Source organism: Caretta caretta, chromosome 14 (assembly GCF_965140235.1).
Source record: "Caretta caretta isolate rCarCar2 chromosome 14, rCarCar1.hap1, whole genome shotgun sequence".
Lineage (NCBI taxonomy): Eukaryota > Metazoa > Chordata > Testudines > Cheloniidae > Caretta > Caretta caretta.
Genome location: NC_134219.1, coordinates 23,873,225 through 23,889,949, shown reverse-complemented (window position 1 = coordinate 23,889,949; position 16,725 = coordinate 23,873,225). Strand labels below are relative to the sequence as shown.

At 41.1% G+C, this 16,725-nt stretch overlaps 1 protein-coding gene across 3 annotated transcripts in view; it reads right to left on the bottom strand.

Annotated features, from left to right (window-relative positions):
• MYH10 (myosin heavy chain 10) overlaps window positions 1-16,725 on the bottom strand; it is a 136,557-nt gene that overhangs the window by 77,373 nt on the left and 42,459 nt on the right. For all 3 annotated transcript variants that reach the window (XM_048819248.2, XM_048819249.2, XM_048819250.2), the window contains exon 5: window positions 2,900-3,002. In XM_048819248.2, coding sequence (XP_048675205.1) covers window positions 2,900-3,002 — 103 coding nt within the window. The remainder of the gene's footprint in view (window positions 1-2,899; window positions 3,003-16,725) is intronic.

Sequence of the window (16,725 nt, the reverse complement as noted above, 5' to 3'; positions counted from 1 at the left end):
ATTCACTGCACTCCCAAATTCCTCAAATGAAAGAAGTCTTACAAAAAGCCTTCTTCACTACGTAACCCTGATTCCCCACACTGTGAGTCCATCCTGTACACTGAATGAGGCAGGGGTCCCATAGAAAAATAGTATGTAGTCATGTAATTAAAAAAAAAAAAAACACACCATAATGCATACACACAAGGCATAATGCATACACACAAATTACAGGTTAATAAGGCATATCCTAAACCATGGAGTGCTCGACTTTGCAATCTCAATGTTATTTTAATGCAGTGTGCGCACACAGGCAAAATATACAGATAAACTGATGAACTCCCTTCCCTTATCTCTTTTCCTATATCTGTCTAGTGTAATGCAGCTTCACTCCTGACACCTTGCCTCCAGCTCAGTATAAGCCAATAGAGAACAAGAGTCAAGTGATAAAGCATCAAAGATATGAATGGATTACCATGTACAGTAAAAGTCAGACTCTAGAAAAGTAGCAGTCCCAATATATTTAATACATTTTTTTTTAAACACACTTCAGTTACATTAATTTTGAGTGCTTGACTTCGCAACACCCAATATTTTTCCTTTAGACTATGTTGTTTTATGCAACCTTGATTCTGCTCCTCTCTTTTATACGTTTTAGGACATGGATTACAAATTGCATCTTCCTACATTTTTCACACAACCCTGCCTCATTTCACTGCTCACAACATAAACTACTTGGTGAATGAAGTAGGTGTTAAAATTTCTTTTGATCCTCATCCTTCATCCATGCCCTTTACCATCCAAAGCTTTACACCTAATAAAAAAATTACTTTCTCCACAGGCTCTTTTATGGCAATTACTGCAATATCCAAGTGCCACACACACTATTAATGAATTTATCCCCTGCAAGATACAAAAGGGGTATTTTCTCATTTTACTAATAGGAATTCAGGCAAAAAGATTAAGATCAAAATTCATAGAGGTGTCCACTAATTTTTGAGTGATTGGGAATGCAACCTGACACCAACAGTATGTCTCCCAGCCCCCCCAGTATTTAAACATCTTCATAGCACTTCATATATTCAAAGCATTGTACAGATATTTAACTAATCAATCTTCACAACATCCCTGTGAGAAGTGGGCAATTTCACAGACAGGGAAACCGAGAAAGGAGATGTGACTTGCCTAAAGCCACACTGTACGTCAGTGGCAGAGCCAGGATTGTCCATAATCAAAAACTTTTAAATGAAGTAATTAAGTTTGAGCAATTGTGACATTTTCCCAAAGCAAACCCTAAAAACAAGGAAATAAGTCACATTATACCTCTTAATCATGTCCTAATGCCACCATGGCATGACAAGACTCAAATCACCACAAGGAACTTCCTTCTGCTTGTAACTGACAAAGACACTACACATAACACAGGGAGATTAATGTGCTACACAAACAGTGCCAACTCTGTGGGAGGAACACCCACAGAAAAAAGTTAGTGGGTGCTTAGCACCCACCAGCAGCCAGCTCTTCCCCTCCCCCCCCCCGGCACCTCCGGAATCCCAATCAACTCCTCCTCCCTCCTAGCACCTCCCGCCCGCCACAATCAGCTGTGCTGTGGCGGGCAGGAGGCGCGAGGAGGAGTGGGCAGAACTGGTTGGGAAGAGGTAGGTGGAGGGGGGTTTGGGAGAAGTGGCAGGGCAGAGCAGAGTGGGAAGACGCGGGGCCTGGGGCAGAGCGGAGAGGGGGTTGAGCACCCCCAGAGCAAGCCAGTGTCTGTGTACACAAAAGCCTTATTAGAAACTCATGCTCGCACCATAAGCACACAACATATTGCATAATTACCCTGTGCAGAAAGTTAATGGAATATTTGCGAATGTTGGGGTTGTAATTTAGGTTTCCCCACATATAGGGCTTGTTAAAGACTTCAAGAGTCCACATGAACACAGAGCAGCCTCCCCTCTGCTCTCTCATCCCTCACACTGTCCTCCAGATTCTCCTTCTTAACCCTGTCCTGCTGCTACCAATTTTCTTCAGCATTGCTAACTCATGTGTAAATCGTGTGTCATGTAGTTCTGCCTCCTGCTTTCCTGTGATTTTGAGCCTCCATGTGCTCAGGGTTCAAGTCAAGGGACAGGCAGGGGTCTACCGGACAACTTATAATGGGAAATATGTCAACAAAACCATAGGGGTTGCTATTGTAAATGGTTCAAGACAGAGACTGCTTTAGATCTTAAGCGCCATACAACCTGTGGTACCACTGCAAAATATAAAGCATGCAAACAGCAATACTTTTGGTAGTGAACCACTTGCCTAGAGTGAAACTGAATAATGGAGTCACTCTGAGTGTACAAGTGATGATCTGAAACCCATTTATATACTTTTGATTCTGCACTGCATAAAACCCTTAATCCACTACTGTGCATGTCAGATTTTGCCGAAGTCCAGCGGCTTTCTTTACGTTTTACTGAAAGAATCCAAGTTATAAGGCAGTGAGTTAAGTTTTTCCAGTACCGAGTCGTATAAAAACAAAGACATCAATCATAGCAAAGGGCTCAGTTGTTTTACTACCTTTCCCTAACAGTGGGCTTCTAGCTCTCACCATTGCAAAACCATGGTGTTTATTACACATTGTAATTTTCCACATATCCGGTCAGAGTTTTACAGTATTTGTTTTTAATACTATGAATTAAGCAGTCATGCTTTATTTTCCAAATTACTAATTTCTGTTGCTAGAACACTTTAATGATATCTTAGCTAACAGCCATATCAACTGATATTTATTTTTGATCCTAAAAATTAGTTTTTAATCCTTTTAGCAGTGACAGCACTTTAGGGTATTTAGATACAATAAAGCTTGGCCCTGGAAAAGAGCAAGACAATTGAAAATAAAAAAAAACAAAAACAAAAACAAACAAAAAACACTTACTGGAATATTATGGTCCTTTCTTCCTTTATGGGAGGAAGCAACATGTGCAAGGTACTGAATAACTTTCTTGGTGTTTTCGGTCTTCCCAGCACCAGATTCACCTCTGCAAGACACATTCACACATTTTTCTCTCAAAAGTCAGTTTTAACAAGCATAGTCAGTCTTTTATGGTAACTACCTAATTTCATTTCAGTCTCAGGCTTAGACCGCACAATGGTATTTTATTAACTGTCTAAAAGAAAGTGCTAATGTTTAATTTAAGAATGTATGCAGTGTAGCTGCAGACGTGTCTATCCCAGGATATTAGAGACACAAGGTGGGTGAGGTAATATCTTTTCTTGGACTAACTGCTGTTGGTAAGAGATAAAAGCTTTCAAGCCACACAGAGCTCTTCTTCAGGTCTTGGAAAAGAACTTCCAACTTCACAGCAAAATGCATTTTCCTTTCCCAAACCTGAAGAAGAGTTGTGTGGCTCAAAAGCTTGTCTCTCTCATCAGCAGAAATTGGTCCAATAAGACATATTACCTGACCCATCTGGTCTCTAAAGTTTAAGGAAACCAATAAGGAGTTTGTTATCCAAAAGGTCTCCCATGCATATCATTTAATTATTGGTACAATGCCAAGTATGCTTATTATGTATCAAGCATACTTTTTATCATAATTCTTTACCACCAACAATTAACAACAAACCCTAATCTTCAATTCTTGCATGAAACAAGTGTTCTTACCTCTTCTTTAAAGGCTAAGAAACTGAAGCAAAGAGATTGACTTGACCAAGGCCATGGACTGAATTTCTTAGAATGATGAAAATATAAACACAATGCCATAATGGCACTTCGTGCTCTAGGTGCCAGACTTTCAGAAACGCTAAGCTCCCACACATCCCAGTGAAGTCCATGGGACTGCAAGTGCTCAGCACTTTTGAAAGTCAGGCCCTAGGAGCATTAGCAGTAGAATACATCTTAACATATTGTACCATAATCAGATTCTTGGCTAGGCTGAAGCATATCTAGGGTTGCAAGGAATATACACATATTACACTTTTAATTTTATTGCTGTGAACAGGTACAATGCACATATTCATTAAGATAACATGCATTATTTTAATGAATGCTCAGCTAGGTTTAAAGTAGGATATGTCTGACTTATTTCAAGATGTGTCTGTAGGACACAAAGTTGTAAACTGACTTTTCCAAGGGAGATATTTATTAAAGCTATATTTTCTTCACATGAAGCGGGACTGACACCACAAGGTTATTTCATAGCCGTAATTTAGTTTTCAGACAATTCTACATTATAATTCTATTGATGCATCTTTTAGTAACACACTAAAACTTAGCTATGATTTGGTAGCGGAGTTAAGTGGGAAGATATTGCTGTTTGTGTTTATGAAGCATATGAAATTAAGAAGGTTCTATTACTTTGAATTACACTGAAAAAGTGAAATTTTCTCCCATTGTTAAATACTCATTTTAGAAATAAATCTTTACGTAGTTAACCATGGAACCATTTCAAGCCTGCTAGGATGTCAGTTTAGTCAATTGCCATTTCTGTTACAAATAGTCTAACTGAAAATGTGTGTGTGTGCAGTATGGATTAACAACTTTTGCAGTTGAAGTTTCCAAGGCAACACTTCCCTCCATTGTACTATATATACACACACACTAGATTTAGTAGTTGTCCAAAATTTGCTTTCTTGACATCTAATACCTTTGGAATGGTATGTTTTGTGAAATTCAGACAGCTGAAGTTTTCCTGTTCTCACATTTCAATTAACTGTTCTGTTTTTGCCAAGACGAAGTGTAGTATTTTAAAACTGATTCAGTTTTATAAGGGAGGATTGTGATGCTGACAGACCAAGTGCCAGTTCATTCCAAGGCCCCTAAGCCTCACTGAGAACTGATAAACCCATACTGGAAAACAGTCTGGCTCACATGTGCATCAGGATTATAAAAACAGGTATTAGATTTATTAAAAAAAATGTAGGTTTAGACTTTATGAAATGTTTGTAAATTGCTGCATGCATTAATCTTACCTACAACAGCTGTATCCCATGTTACAAGGTAATATTTAAGAGTTTGCTCTGTAACTGTAAAAAAGCGTTTGCTCTAAAACTATCAGGAGAGAAGCAGTACCAAGTACGAAATACTAGTTGACCATAAGAGGTGTCATCTTCTACCCAACAAAAGAAGGCTCATAGACACCAGAGGAACCATTGTGGAACATCAGTGGACAAAAGACTGTTGATTGCTCCCCCACACCCATGAAGAGGAGACATCCATGAGCACTCATCCCATCAGCTTGAACTCTGGGGGAAGGGAATAAAAATCCCTGTCAAGAAGCTATTGTTATCTCTATGCTGATTGAGCTTTGAAGGGCAAAGATTTCTAAGCATAATCAAGAGTTCTCCAGTGCTTTGCCTGGGTTAGCACTAAAGGACATACAGAGCTTTGTATTTATAGAAGCTTCTATTACCTTTTGGAACCTAACTCATTTGTGCATGTACTTTTACCAGCTTTAATCTTGTCAATAAGGTCTGGTCTACATTACAGAGTTAGAGCGATGAAGGCAGTTTTTGTCAACCTAACCATGGCAGTGTCTACACCTAAATTTCGCTCCCACTGATGTAATTACCCCTCTATACAGACCTTCATGAGTGGCACAGAGTCCAGATCGATGTAGTTAGGTCCATCCAGAGTCACTGTAGCCACCGCATTGCTTATGTAAACTGCTACTGGCTTTCAGGAGCTGTCCCACAATGCCCCACACTGACCATACAATCAATCAATACAAGCACTCCTGGTGAGGATGCACATCGTCAACGGAAGGAGCGAAGTGTAAACATGGGGTACAGATGGGGGGACCTGCATGAAAGATCCCCTAAGCTTATTTCTACCAGCTTAGGTTAAAAGCTTCCCCAAGCCACACACCCTTTCCTTGTCCTTGGACGGTATTGCTGCCACCATCAAGTGATTTAGACCAGAATTCAGGAAAAGGGCCACTTGGAGTCCCTATTTCCCCCAAACCCCTTCACACCCTTTCCCGGGGAGGCTTGAGAATAATATACTAACCAATTGGTACAATGTGAGCACAGACCAGACCCCTTGGTTTTTAGGGCACTAAAAATTAATCAGGTTCTTAAAAGAATAATTTTATTTAAAAAAATAAAGTAAAAAAAAAAATCACACCTGCAAAAATCAGGATGGAAGATAACTTTACAGGGTAATAAAGATTTAAAACACAGAGGATTCCCCTCTAGGCTCAGCTTCAAAGTTACAAAAAACAGGAATAAAACTTCCTCTTAGCATAGGAAAAATTTACAACCTAAAACACAATACAATTTAACGCATTTCTTTGCCTTTACTTACAATTTTTGTAATTTTATATGTATCATTTCAGGTATGTTTTCAAAAGATGATTTACCTGCTTGGTCTCTCTCTCTCTGTCCAGAGAGAGTACACGTACACGTACACACACACAGATTTGAAAGTATCTTCTTTCCTTATTGGTCCTTTTGGTCAGGTGCCAACCAGGTTATTTGAGCTTCTTAACCCCTTACAGGTAAAGTGATTCTGTACCTCTGGCCAGGAAAGATTTTATGTTACTGCATACATAAAGGTTGTTACCCTTCCCCTTATATTTATGACAGATGCACATCGCCAACAGAAGGAGCAAAGTGTAAACATGCACAAGCAATGTAATTATTGCTGCGGCTGTATGACAACGTAAGTTAGGTTGACTTAATTTTGTCTTGTAGTCCTGGCCTAAAAACCTTATTTCTTCTCCTTAGTTAATAAATCTTTAGTTGGCTTATTATAGGACTGGCTACAAGTTGTCTTTGGTTTGAGATCTGCAGTGCAATTGACCAGGGGTAAGTGACTGGTCCTTTTAGGACTGAGAGTAACCTGATTATTATGGTGATTTTTGGTGTAAGGGACCATCTATCACAAAGGCAAGGTTGCCTAGGTGGCAACACAGACAGATGCCAAGAGTTCAGGGTCCTTGAAACCTGCTTAATAAGTTGGTCATTGTCTTTGGCATGAAAACAGCCTGAGAAGGAATAAATCTATGGAGCTGGTTATGAAGAAGATTCTCTTTTGAGGACCAGCTATTTAATAATGGGGCTTGACCGCAAGTATCAGTGTGGTCTTGTCACCAAATAAGCAACCTTGAGACTGTTTCAAGGTTCATGTGCCCTTTGAAAGTTAGAATTTAGGCTGGACCTCTTTTATAGCTAAGCAATATTCCAAACTGGCTCAGAGGATGCCTCTCTTAAGAGTCACAGGGTAAAACATGGCATGGGCAAATATGAAGTCATCTGGGGTCTGTCCTTGGCACAGCCACAACTTTCCTCTCCCTAATTAGCATTTCTCTTTCTGTATCTATGAAGTATCAATACTATGAATGGGGTTATAAAAGACAAGATGGGGAGATACTAGATTCAGTGAGTTATCTTTAATATTCTTAAACGTGCTTAATTCTATAAAACTGACATGTTCCTAGAGGAAGACTTTGTATACTAAACCAAATTTTTATATTCTGAATCAATATTAGAATTTGTTACCTCAGAAGAGAGGCTAAGAGTTTTTTCTTTTTTTAAAAAATTCAATGAAGGGCACATTTAATATTTCTAATCTTTGAATAGAAATTGAATTGGTAGAAAAGATTGAAAGTAGTTTAAAGAAAATTTAGCTAAATTTTAAAGAATCCACTCTAGTGATCTAGTGAGCAGTTTTGTGGGGAGTGAGTACAATTATATTCCATAGGTCCAGATCTAAAAGGAAATTATACACAGCCTTTTTAGAAATACAATCCACAAATCAACAAGTTCTTATAAAAGCCTGTACATCTCATAAAGCACATGAGGCCAAAAGCTTGGAGTTTATGATGTATTCCTTTGGCTAAAATTTAAGTCTTACAAATATGCAGAGTGAGTATTTCCTGCTGGATACGAACTCTACTGTCATGTACTCTACTAGAAGAGGAATCAGAAGATTTAGGAGATTTTATTCCTATAAATGAAAAGGATGTAAACATCTGCATACTTCAGCTTCCCCCCCCCCCCCCCCCAGAGTGCAAATGCATGAATTATGAACTGCCCAAACAAGGTAAACTTTTAGAAATGATTATATACAATATTTGTGAAGTGGAAGGACAGTATATAATGAAGTCAGATCAGCCTTTTAAAAAATACCTGGTTTTAAATACACGCCAATCATTAGGTTACCACAGAAATGGTAATTTAAAACCCTTATGGAAAATCCTGGGCCTAGTGAAGTCAACAATGAGAGCCTTGCCACTGAGTTCAACAGGGACAGGATTTCACCCCTTGTCCTTAAATCTGTTCCACTCATGGTATTAGAAGTGGGACCCACTCTCTCCCAGAGTTTTATGAAAGCAGATGCAAACAAACAGCAACTCTGATTATCGGCTCCATGTGATTGCTGAGCAATGTGCCTACTTTGACGAATCTGACAAATGTATCTTTGTTACTATAATAGACAGTCAAATCCTCCAACTGAGGAGTGGATGTCTCTGTTCCCTTACTATCATCTTAAAAAAAAAAAATCTATGTTACATGGCTGGGCTAAGACCACTGGTCAAACAGATTTATTTACTGACAAATGCATAGAACATCTAGAATTCAGCTCCTTCAAGAGAGTGGCTCTGTCCTTCTAGTGACAGAACTGTTAGAACACATTTCTTCTGTTTTGAAGTTGTTGCTGCGGCTGCCTGAACAATTTATACTGAAGCACTTCAGATTAGCTCCTTTAACCCATCAACTCATGACCAGAACAGTTTGTCATGATCAGAGGTTTTGTTCTACTCCAGCTAGGATTCAGAGAGCGAAAGCAAAGAAATGTTACTTGGCACTCCAGTGCTTGATTTTTCCACCTATCAAGCCTCAAGCTCCCTAGTCTGATCTTTGAAGGCAAACCTAACCAAACAGATTTTAAAAGCCGACAATTTTACTTTGTGGGGGCACAATACAAAGACAAGACGTTACTGTGAATAATACATTTTTCCCCCTTATGCTATAAAGGGTCCCTGTGTAATCTGCAACTGGCTTGACTTAAATTCTGCATTGTGGGCTACAGCAGCACCCAAGAGTTCCCAACTGAGATCCCAATCTCATTACACAAGGTACTGTACGTACATGTAGTAAGAGGTAGTCCCTTCCCTGAAGGGCTTACAATCTAAGAGGGCAAGACAGACAAGGTAAGTAGTTACTTGCCCAAGGCAACACAGCAGATGACAGAATTAAGGATAGATCCCAGATCTTTTGACTCCCAGTCTGGTGCCATATATATTAGACTATGCTGCCTTAATTTTGCCAATATTTCAGACTCTATGGCAGATTCATATTTAATTTAAACTTCCTTTAAAAAGGTAAATTAAGTGAATCATGCAATTCTCTCATAGTGCAAAGCACCACAGAGTCACATCCCACTGAACACAAAACAAACAGGAATCTCTGGCCAGCAATCTTCCTCCATGTTTTGTGGTTTTCACACTGCCTTGAAGTGCGCCATACCGCATCCTGTCTTGTCAGCCAAATTGTTGAACCCACTGATCCCTGCAAACCTTGCTTCGGTATCTTCCTCTGCTCATCAAATCCATGTGTCCCACAAACTGAAGTTTTCTTCATCTGATTATCCTGATATTAGGTATCACTCTGGTTATGCTGTAAATTCAGGTGATCACCTCCTCCTCAGCCACATGCAAGGTGTAACTAACTCTCAGCAATCACCTCTAGCATTTCCATTTGAAGGCAGAATGCCTCTTAATGTCCTGTTTCCTTAACATTCATGACTCACATGCATACAGCAAGATGCTGAAGAAGAGACTGCAGAAGTTTCATTTTACACTTCATGGTAATAACCTTTGCTTCTCCAGATGAACTAAAGCAGCAGTCAAGTCCAATTCTACATTAGATTTCTAAGGGAAGTTTGGTGTCCCTTGTAGTCGTATTACTCAGACATTTGCAGTGTTCAATGTATTCCATTGCCTCCTCAGATCTGGATAGGAATATTTTCACCTTTTCAACAGATTTAGAGGTCACCATTATCTGAGTGTGATATCTTCAGATCTAACTTCACTGCTTCCACCACTACCCTTTCTAGCCATTTTTCCACCTCTTTTTGTGACAATCCAATTGGTCAATATCACTAGGTTTCCATCAGTGGCTCTTCTTAAGAGTTCTCTAAGAAAACAAGTGAAGAAGCCTGGTGATAATATGGAGCCCTGAAATTTATCCTCAAGTCAAAGCAACTACTTTGATCATGCCCAAAAGAGACACCAAAACTGTCACACTTCCATCGAGATTTTGTATCAGCCTTACTACATTTTCACCAACTCCAACCAGCTGCAAGATTGCCTAAAGACTTTTGGCCCATATGTATCAAATGCCTCAGCAAAATTCACAGACATGGACCACCTTCCCATCATTCTCCAGCACTTTCTTTGACTGCACATGGAGACTCAGTATTTGCTCCACTATGCCGTTTTGGGGCTTAAATCCAATTTATCCTTAAGACAGAAAATTCTATCTCTGGGCACAGTTCTCTTCAGGATGACGTACAGTAATATTGTGCTAGTGTGTATTAGTAACAAAATTGTGCAGTAAATTTCCACGAACAGCCAGGTTCCCTTATTATAAATAGGAACCACCAGGAACTGGATCTTGGGATATCTTCTGGTTTCAGCCTATCTGCAGCCTGTGGAAGCAACACTACTTCGGCCTACAGTGTTCATATTTTCAGGGTTCTTTTAGCAACATTTTAAATGCTAAGTTAAAAAAAAACGAACAAAAAATGCTTGGCGTTTGGAGCACAATTCTGTGGCAAGACCTTTAACTGTGGAATCACAGAATAAGTGGGGCCACAAATACAGTAGTAAATAGTAAGAAGCTTCTTGGAAGAAAGGAAGACCATTAGCAGAAATTCTGGAGGGGTAATTGTGGAATGCACACCTAGAGAGGTTAGACTACTCTACCTGAACTGAAAGCTAGCTCAACAGCAAAAAACAAAGCTTGATTAAAAACCCACAAAGACAACCAAAAACCAAGGATCTGAGAGATTTAAAGTTTATCATGCTCTCAAATATGCAGCTCACCCAATCACCCATTGAATTTCCACTCCTAGGTATATGGCCTTATAGATGTCCCAGCTATTCATTACATAGTGGTCCCCAAATTATGGGGTGCATCTCCCCATTGGGGGCAGAGAGGGGCTGAAAGAGTAGCACTCCCTCCCCACCTGCCATGCTTCCAGCCCTGCTCTGCCCCCAGCCTTGCTCCGCCCGCAACCCCAGTCAGCTCCCAGTCCTGCTCCACCTCCGGGCAGATCCACCCCCAGTCCACTCCAGCCCCTGCTCCACCCCCAGCCCAGCCTCATTTCCTCTCCACCCCCAGCTCAGCTCTGCCTCCAGCTCAAGCTCTATGGCTGAGGAAGCCCTAGCTGTGCAGTAATGGGGGGGGGGGCCCGACGACACGACACCACACAGTTTCCATTAATGGTAAGGAGGGCTGTCAAATACAAAGGGAAGGGTAACCACCTTTCTGTATACAGTACTTTCCATCCTGATTTTACAGAGATGATTTTTATTTTTATTTTTTTTAATAAAATCCTTCTTTTAAGAACCTGACTGATTTTTCCATTGTTCCAAGATCCAGGGGTTTGGGTCTTTGATTATTTTGTAACCAATTGGTTAGGATATTATTCTCAAGCCTCCCCCGGGGGGGGGGGGGGAGGGGGCGGTTGTAGGGCTTGGGGGGATATTTTGGGGGAAGACGTCTCCAAGTGGGCTCTTTCCCTGTTCTTTGTTTAAAACGCTTGGTGGTGGCAGCATACTGTTCAAGGACAAGGCAAAGTTTGTATCTTGGGGAAGTTTTTAACCTAAGCTTGCAAGAATAAGCCTACAGGGGGCTTCCATGTGGGTCCCCTCATCTGTACCCTAGAGTTCAGAGTGGGGAAGGAACCCTGATAGGGCACAACTAGAAAAGTTTGCACACCACTGCATTAATGTCATGCTGGTGCAGGGGGGACCTTGCTGACTCTCACTGCTTGACCACATGTGTGTACTACAGTGCTGCATTAAGATTTAGGTCAGACAGCAATCAGTTCTAGAACTGACACCCCAAAACAGCCTTAGTGCTTAGTGGAGGGCTTCCCCCCTCATCAGTTTCTCTGCTGCAAAGTAATAAAGTACCATTTAGTTAAGATAGGCAGCTGAATGAGCAGTGTTTTGGGGGGGGGTGGGGGTGCGTCACAGCCATGTTAAGGTTGCCCAACGCTTCCCGCTGCAAGCTATTTCAATTGCTTTTAACTTTGCCAGACTAACCACTCAGACTGAAGTTCCCCATGCTAGATGCCTGCCTCAGACCAAATTTTGTAAAAAGTTTCAGACAAAACGGTGCTGCTCTTCCTCAGAATCACCAAAACTGGGACAAGAACAAGCTTGCCTGGAAGCAAGAGGCTCTTCTAGCAGCTAGACCCACTGCAAGAGGAAGGATGACCAGTGCTGCTTGCTACCTGCTCTTTTGCAGGTTTCTTCTCAGTCACAAGGTTCCCCAGAAAATATAGGAATACCACTTCACTCTGAAACACTGAGGATAGGAAGCACCTTACCTCAGAGACGATGGGATCCCTTATATATTAGGCACCAAAAGCACATGGATGCATGTGCCTAAAGTCTGCTGGTCGGTAAAGTAGCTACAGAAACAACTGCAGTCACAGGTGCTTCTTTAGTGGTGGTTTTGCAGAATAAGCTTCCTTGCTAGCTCCTATCAGAGAAATAACTGGGTGGATCCTTCACCTACTAGAAACAATTGGAGTAGAATTCAGAAAGCAAGGCCTGTAGATAAAGCATCATCATAACTACCTGCCTACACCTGCTGGAAAGTGAGAGGTACACCCAAGTATCTGGACTGGTTCAGAAAATCCAAGAATTGGTTTTACTATTTATATACTATTTATAGTTCTCCATTTCATCTTCTCTTAGATGGTTCACATCTTTTCACACCAGTTGTCAGGGGAATGTTAGGAAGCTGGAACCCAGCCAGAGGTTGTATACTGAAATGCTTGGTATTTGCTGCTGTTGTCATTTTAGAAGCAAACTCAGTTTCTTCTCCATCCCACCACTCCCATCTGAAGCCAATTCAGATTATATACCCTTTTATGGTTTCATGCATCTGTAAAATGACCACTTATCAAGCCTAGTCACCATTTTCAAGGGAATACCATAAGCTTGTGGTAAGGTTCTCAAATTTAGAATGCCAGCAAAAAAGCGTAACTTATGCTTTCATATTTTAAACACCAACAGAGTCCTACAGCTAAAAACAACAAGTCTAGGAGAGGCTTGAACATTTCTCACAGAACCCTAGTATCCCATATTAGGGATTTCTTCATCTCAGTCACCAGTCTGGAACAGATTGGCGCACACACCCATTTAACCATAATAGGCAGCAGCAACAGTACAAGAAGTTTTGTCACCTTCCTTAAACTCAAGCATCTGGTGTTTCCTTGCAAGAGGAAAAGCTACTACAGTCCTCATTTGAGGCCCATATTTCCTGTTTCAATGTGTATTTACATTTTAGGGTGCTATTACATTAGTATAAATTACTACCATTTCTCAGCAACAGTGATGCTGATGTTGGGGCAGTGTGTTTATAACACTGGTAGTTACCAAAGACATATTGCCTACCATTTCTGATTAGTACTTAGTGCTCGTAGCAACAGTGCTTTTGCACCATTGCCAGAAAACAGGTACTGATTTTCCTAAACTAGACAAACCCAGGAGTCTAACACCACTATGATCCCCCATTAATCACTGGCATTTTTAAACCAACTGGGGGATGCTATAAATGGATAGATACAAGATAACTGACAACTCTCGGGAGCAAGTTTTATTTATCTAACAATCCAAGGGAACTGAACTAAAAATTCCAACCAGCACTAGAGATCCCCAGGTCCCTTTGAATCATTTACCCTCCCAAGAATGACCGACCTACCTGCAGGCAAAACTGTGTCCAGTATGCAATGGAAGGTGGAATTAGAAGAACTCCATAGCTGCCATTAGAAATCTTGTCCACTGAATCATCCTATCCCACCTACACCAAGGATGAAATCATATATCCAAATAGCACCCAAAACCTTAGATTTTAAATGGGGGACAACAGAAGGCGAGAGACTGGTTAGAACTTCATACGCAAATCAATCTTCAATGGTCTTTTCCTTGGCAGCACACTAGCTTTAAGGGCTATTTTTTGGGCAACGGGAAGTTTGTGCACATTGGGAAAAGCCATTTGCAGTTCTCAAAGTCAAACAACTCTTCAGATTTCTCTGATTGGATGTCTCTCTCTCTCTCTCGAATCTTATAAGGGGCTCTTGGAATGACAGTCATTTGGTGCCAAAGACACCACTTTGTGAGGTGATGATGAGAGGTCCTTTGGTGGCAAGGCAGGTCACTGGTGTTGCTTAGCCCCTACATCTGGTTCTTCCGATCTGCAATAGGTGGTCTGGCCAGAGAAGATGGGTAAAGTGACCTCTTTTGAGCGTGGAGATTGACTCTTAACCGATTGAGATGTCAGACCCCCATAAGCCCAGTAGGGCCACAGCAGCATAAGGTAGGGATATGGGTCAATAGCTTGACATTGGCCAGTCCAATGGCATTCCTGTCAGGGGGGATTTTCAGTCCTGTATGGCAGGCTTCTGTGGCACCATAGAGAATAGGGTTCCCTGCTTCAGGATTGGGAGAACACATGCGATAGAGAGACTGACTTCCTCTCTGGGCAGTGCACTCTCAGTACAGATAAATACCTCTGTGCCAGTCACTGTCCCGGTTCACTTAGAGGCACACTGTCTGTTATAGAGCTCAATGCAGAGAGGTGCAATCCCAGTTCTGGGACTGGTGCCAGAGAAGTATTCCTCTGTGCTGTAGGCTGCCTTTCTTCACCGGCCTTTGGCACTATGTGGGGCTTGGTGGATTTGTATCCAGAGGGTTTTCAAGATCAAAACTTTGTGTTATGATAATGAGTTTCATTTGGAGTCTCAGCCTCCGTTTGGAGTGGCCCCTCTTAGTCCCAGATTTTGGTAGCAGAGGTGTTTCTGTCCTCTTTGGTACCAATATCTGTGAAGCCATGTGATCTGCTTCATCACCGGGGCATATGTGCTGGTGCCAGGCCTTTCTTTGGCAGTCTTCTCTGCTGTGATCTGGTCTTTGGGGGTCACTTGTCTGCTAGATTGAGCACTGGATAAAGTTGGGTTTTCTGCTGTTGGGTGACAGGTGTTAGTCTCCTCAAGAACTAAAGAGACTTTAATAGATTGCCCCTAGAGGAGGAAGCTTTAGTTGCACAGTTTGTGCATACCCAAAGACAAATATAGGCATAACAAACATCAATTCATTATATGGGACTGTTCTAAACAAGTGAGAAATTAGTCCATCTTTTGAGGGATTTGTCCATCACCAGACCTGAAGGGCCTGAAACCCACAGGTTTCAAATCCACCGTGTTAAGGAGTCCAGGGGGAGAGGGGTGTCTGGCAGCCAATATTCAGTTCAGACAGGCATCACATCAGCAGAGCAGAGAAGTTTTGAAAAATTTTTGAGGCATTGAGAGATTTAGTTGGAGCTAAGAACTACCAGGTCATATTCTTGCCACTTTGTCTTGCTGCCACAGGCAATAGAGGGAACGTCAGAAACACAGGTAAGTTCTTCCAATGGTTAATGAACGTTACTGTAAAAATCTGCACTTTATTTCCAGATTGATTTTGTCTAGCTTCAGCTTTCAACTACCGGATCTTGTTATGATTAAAGAACTATCAGAGATCTCTCCACATAGGTACTTTTAGAGGGTCATCAAGTCACCTCTTAACCTTCTCTCGGATAAGTTAGAGATGGAGCTTTTAAACTCTCATTATATAAAGATATGTTTTCCAGACCTCAAGCCATTCTTGTAGCTCTGACCTAAACACGCTTTCTAATTGACATTTTTGATATGTGGACCAGAACTAGACTGTATTCCAGTAATTAAATTACCAGTGCCATATACAGAGATCATACCACCTCACTACTTCTACTCTGTATTCCCCTGCTTAAACAGAGGATCATATTGACCTTCTTAACTACAGCATTACACTGGGAGCACATGTTCAAATGGTTATATGCTATGACCCTTAAGTCCTGTTCAGTATGACTGCAATTCCATCTTGCAAGCGTCACCTACATGCGCTGTTCCCAGATGCACGACCCTGTATTAAGACACACCTTGTTCAAAATGAGCCCTTTTGAACAAGCAATTCAAGTCAGCCCAAAGAACCAATCTGCTTCCTTATTAATACTGCAACCACTTGTGTCATCTGCAAGTTTAGTAGTAATGATTTTATATTTTCTTCTAGATTGTTGATAAAGATACTGAATAGCAATAAACCAAGAACCCGTGGGACTGCACCAAGAATATCCTCATTGAGTGATGATTCCATGTACAGTTACTTTTCAAAATTTACTAGTTAGCCAGTTTTTAATCCATTTAAAGTAAGCTATATTGATTTTGTGTAGTGCTACACTGGAGAAGCGCTCACTGAACTTCAGTGGCAGTTGCTGGGTTGTCTGCTCCTGCTAGGAAGGAAAACCTGGAAGCTTCCAGTCACCAGAAGCATGGCAAAGAGTTTATTCTTGCTTTGGGGGACAGTATCCTAAAGCTATCCTCCTCACAGAGGGAGTTTTTCTGTTTTGTAAAACGATAGCCATTTGAACACTACTAGCCCTAACCCATTTTTCAATGAGAGGGTGAAGGGTAGCCCTGCATTTGGAATGTACCATATCTACC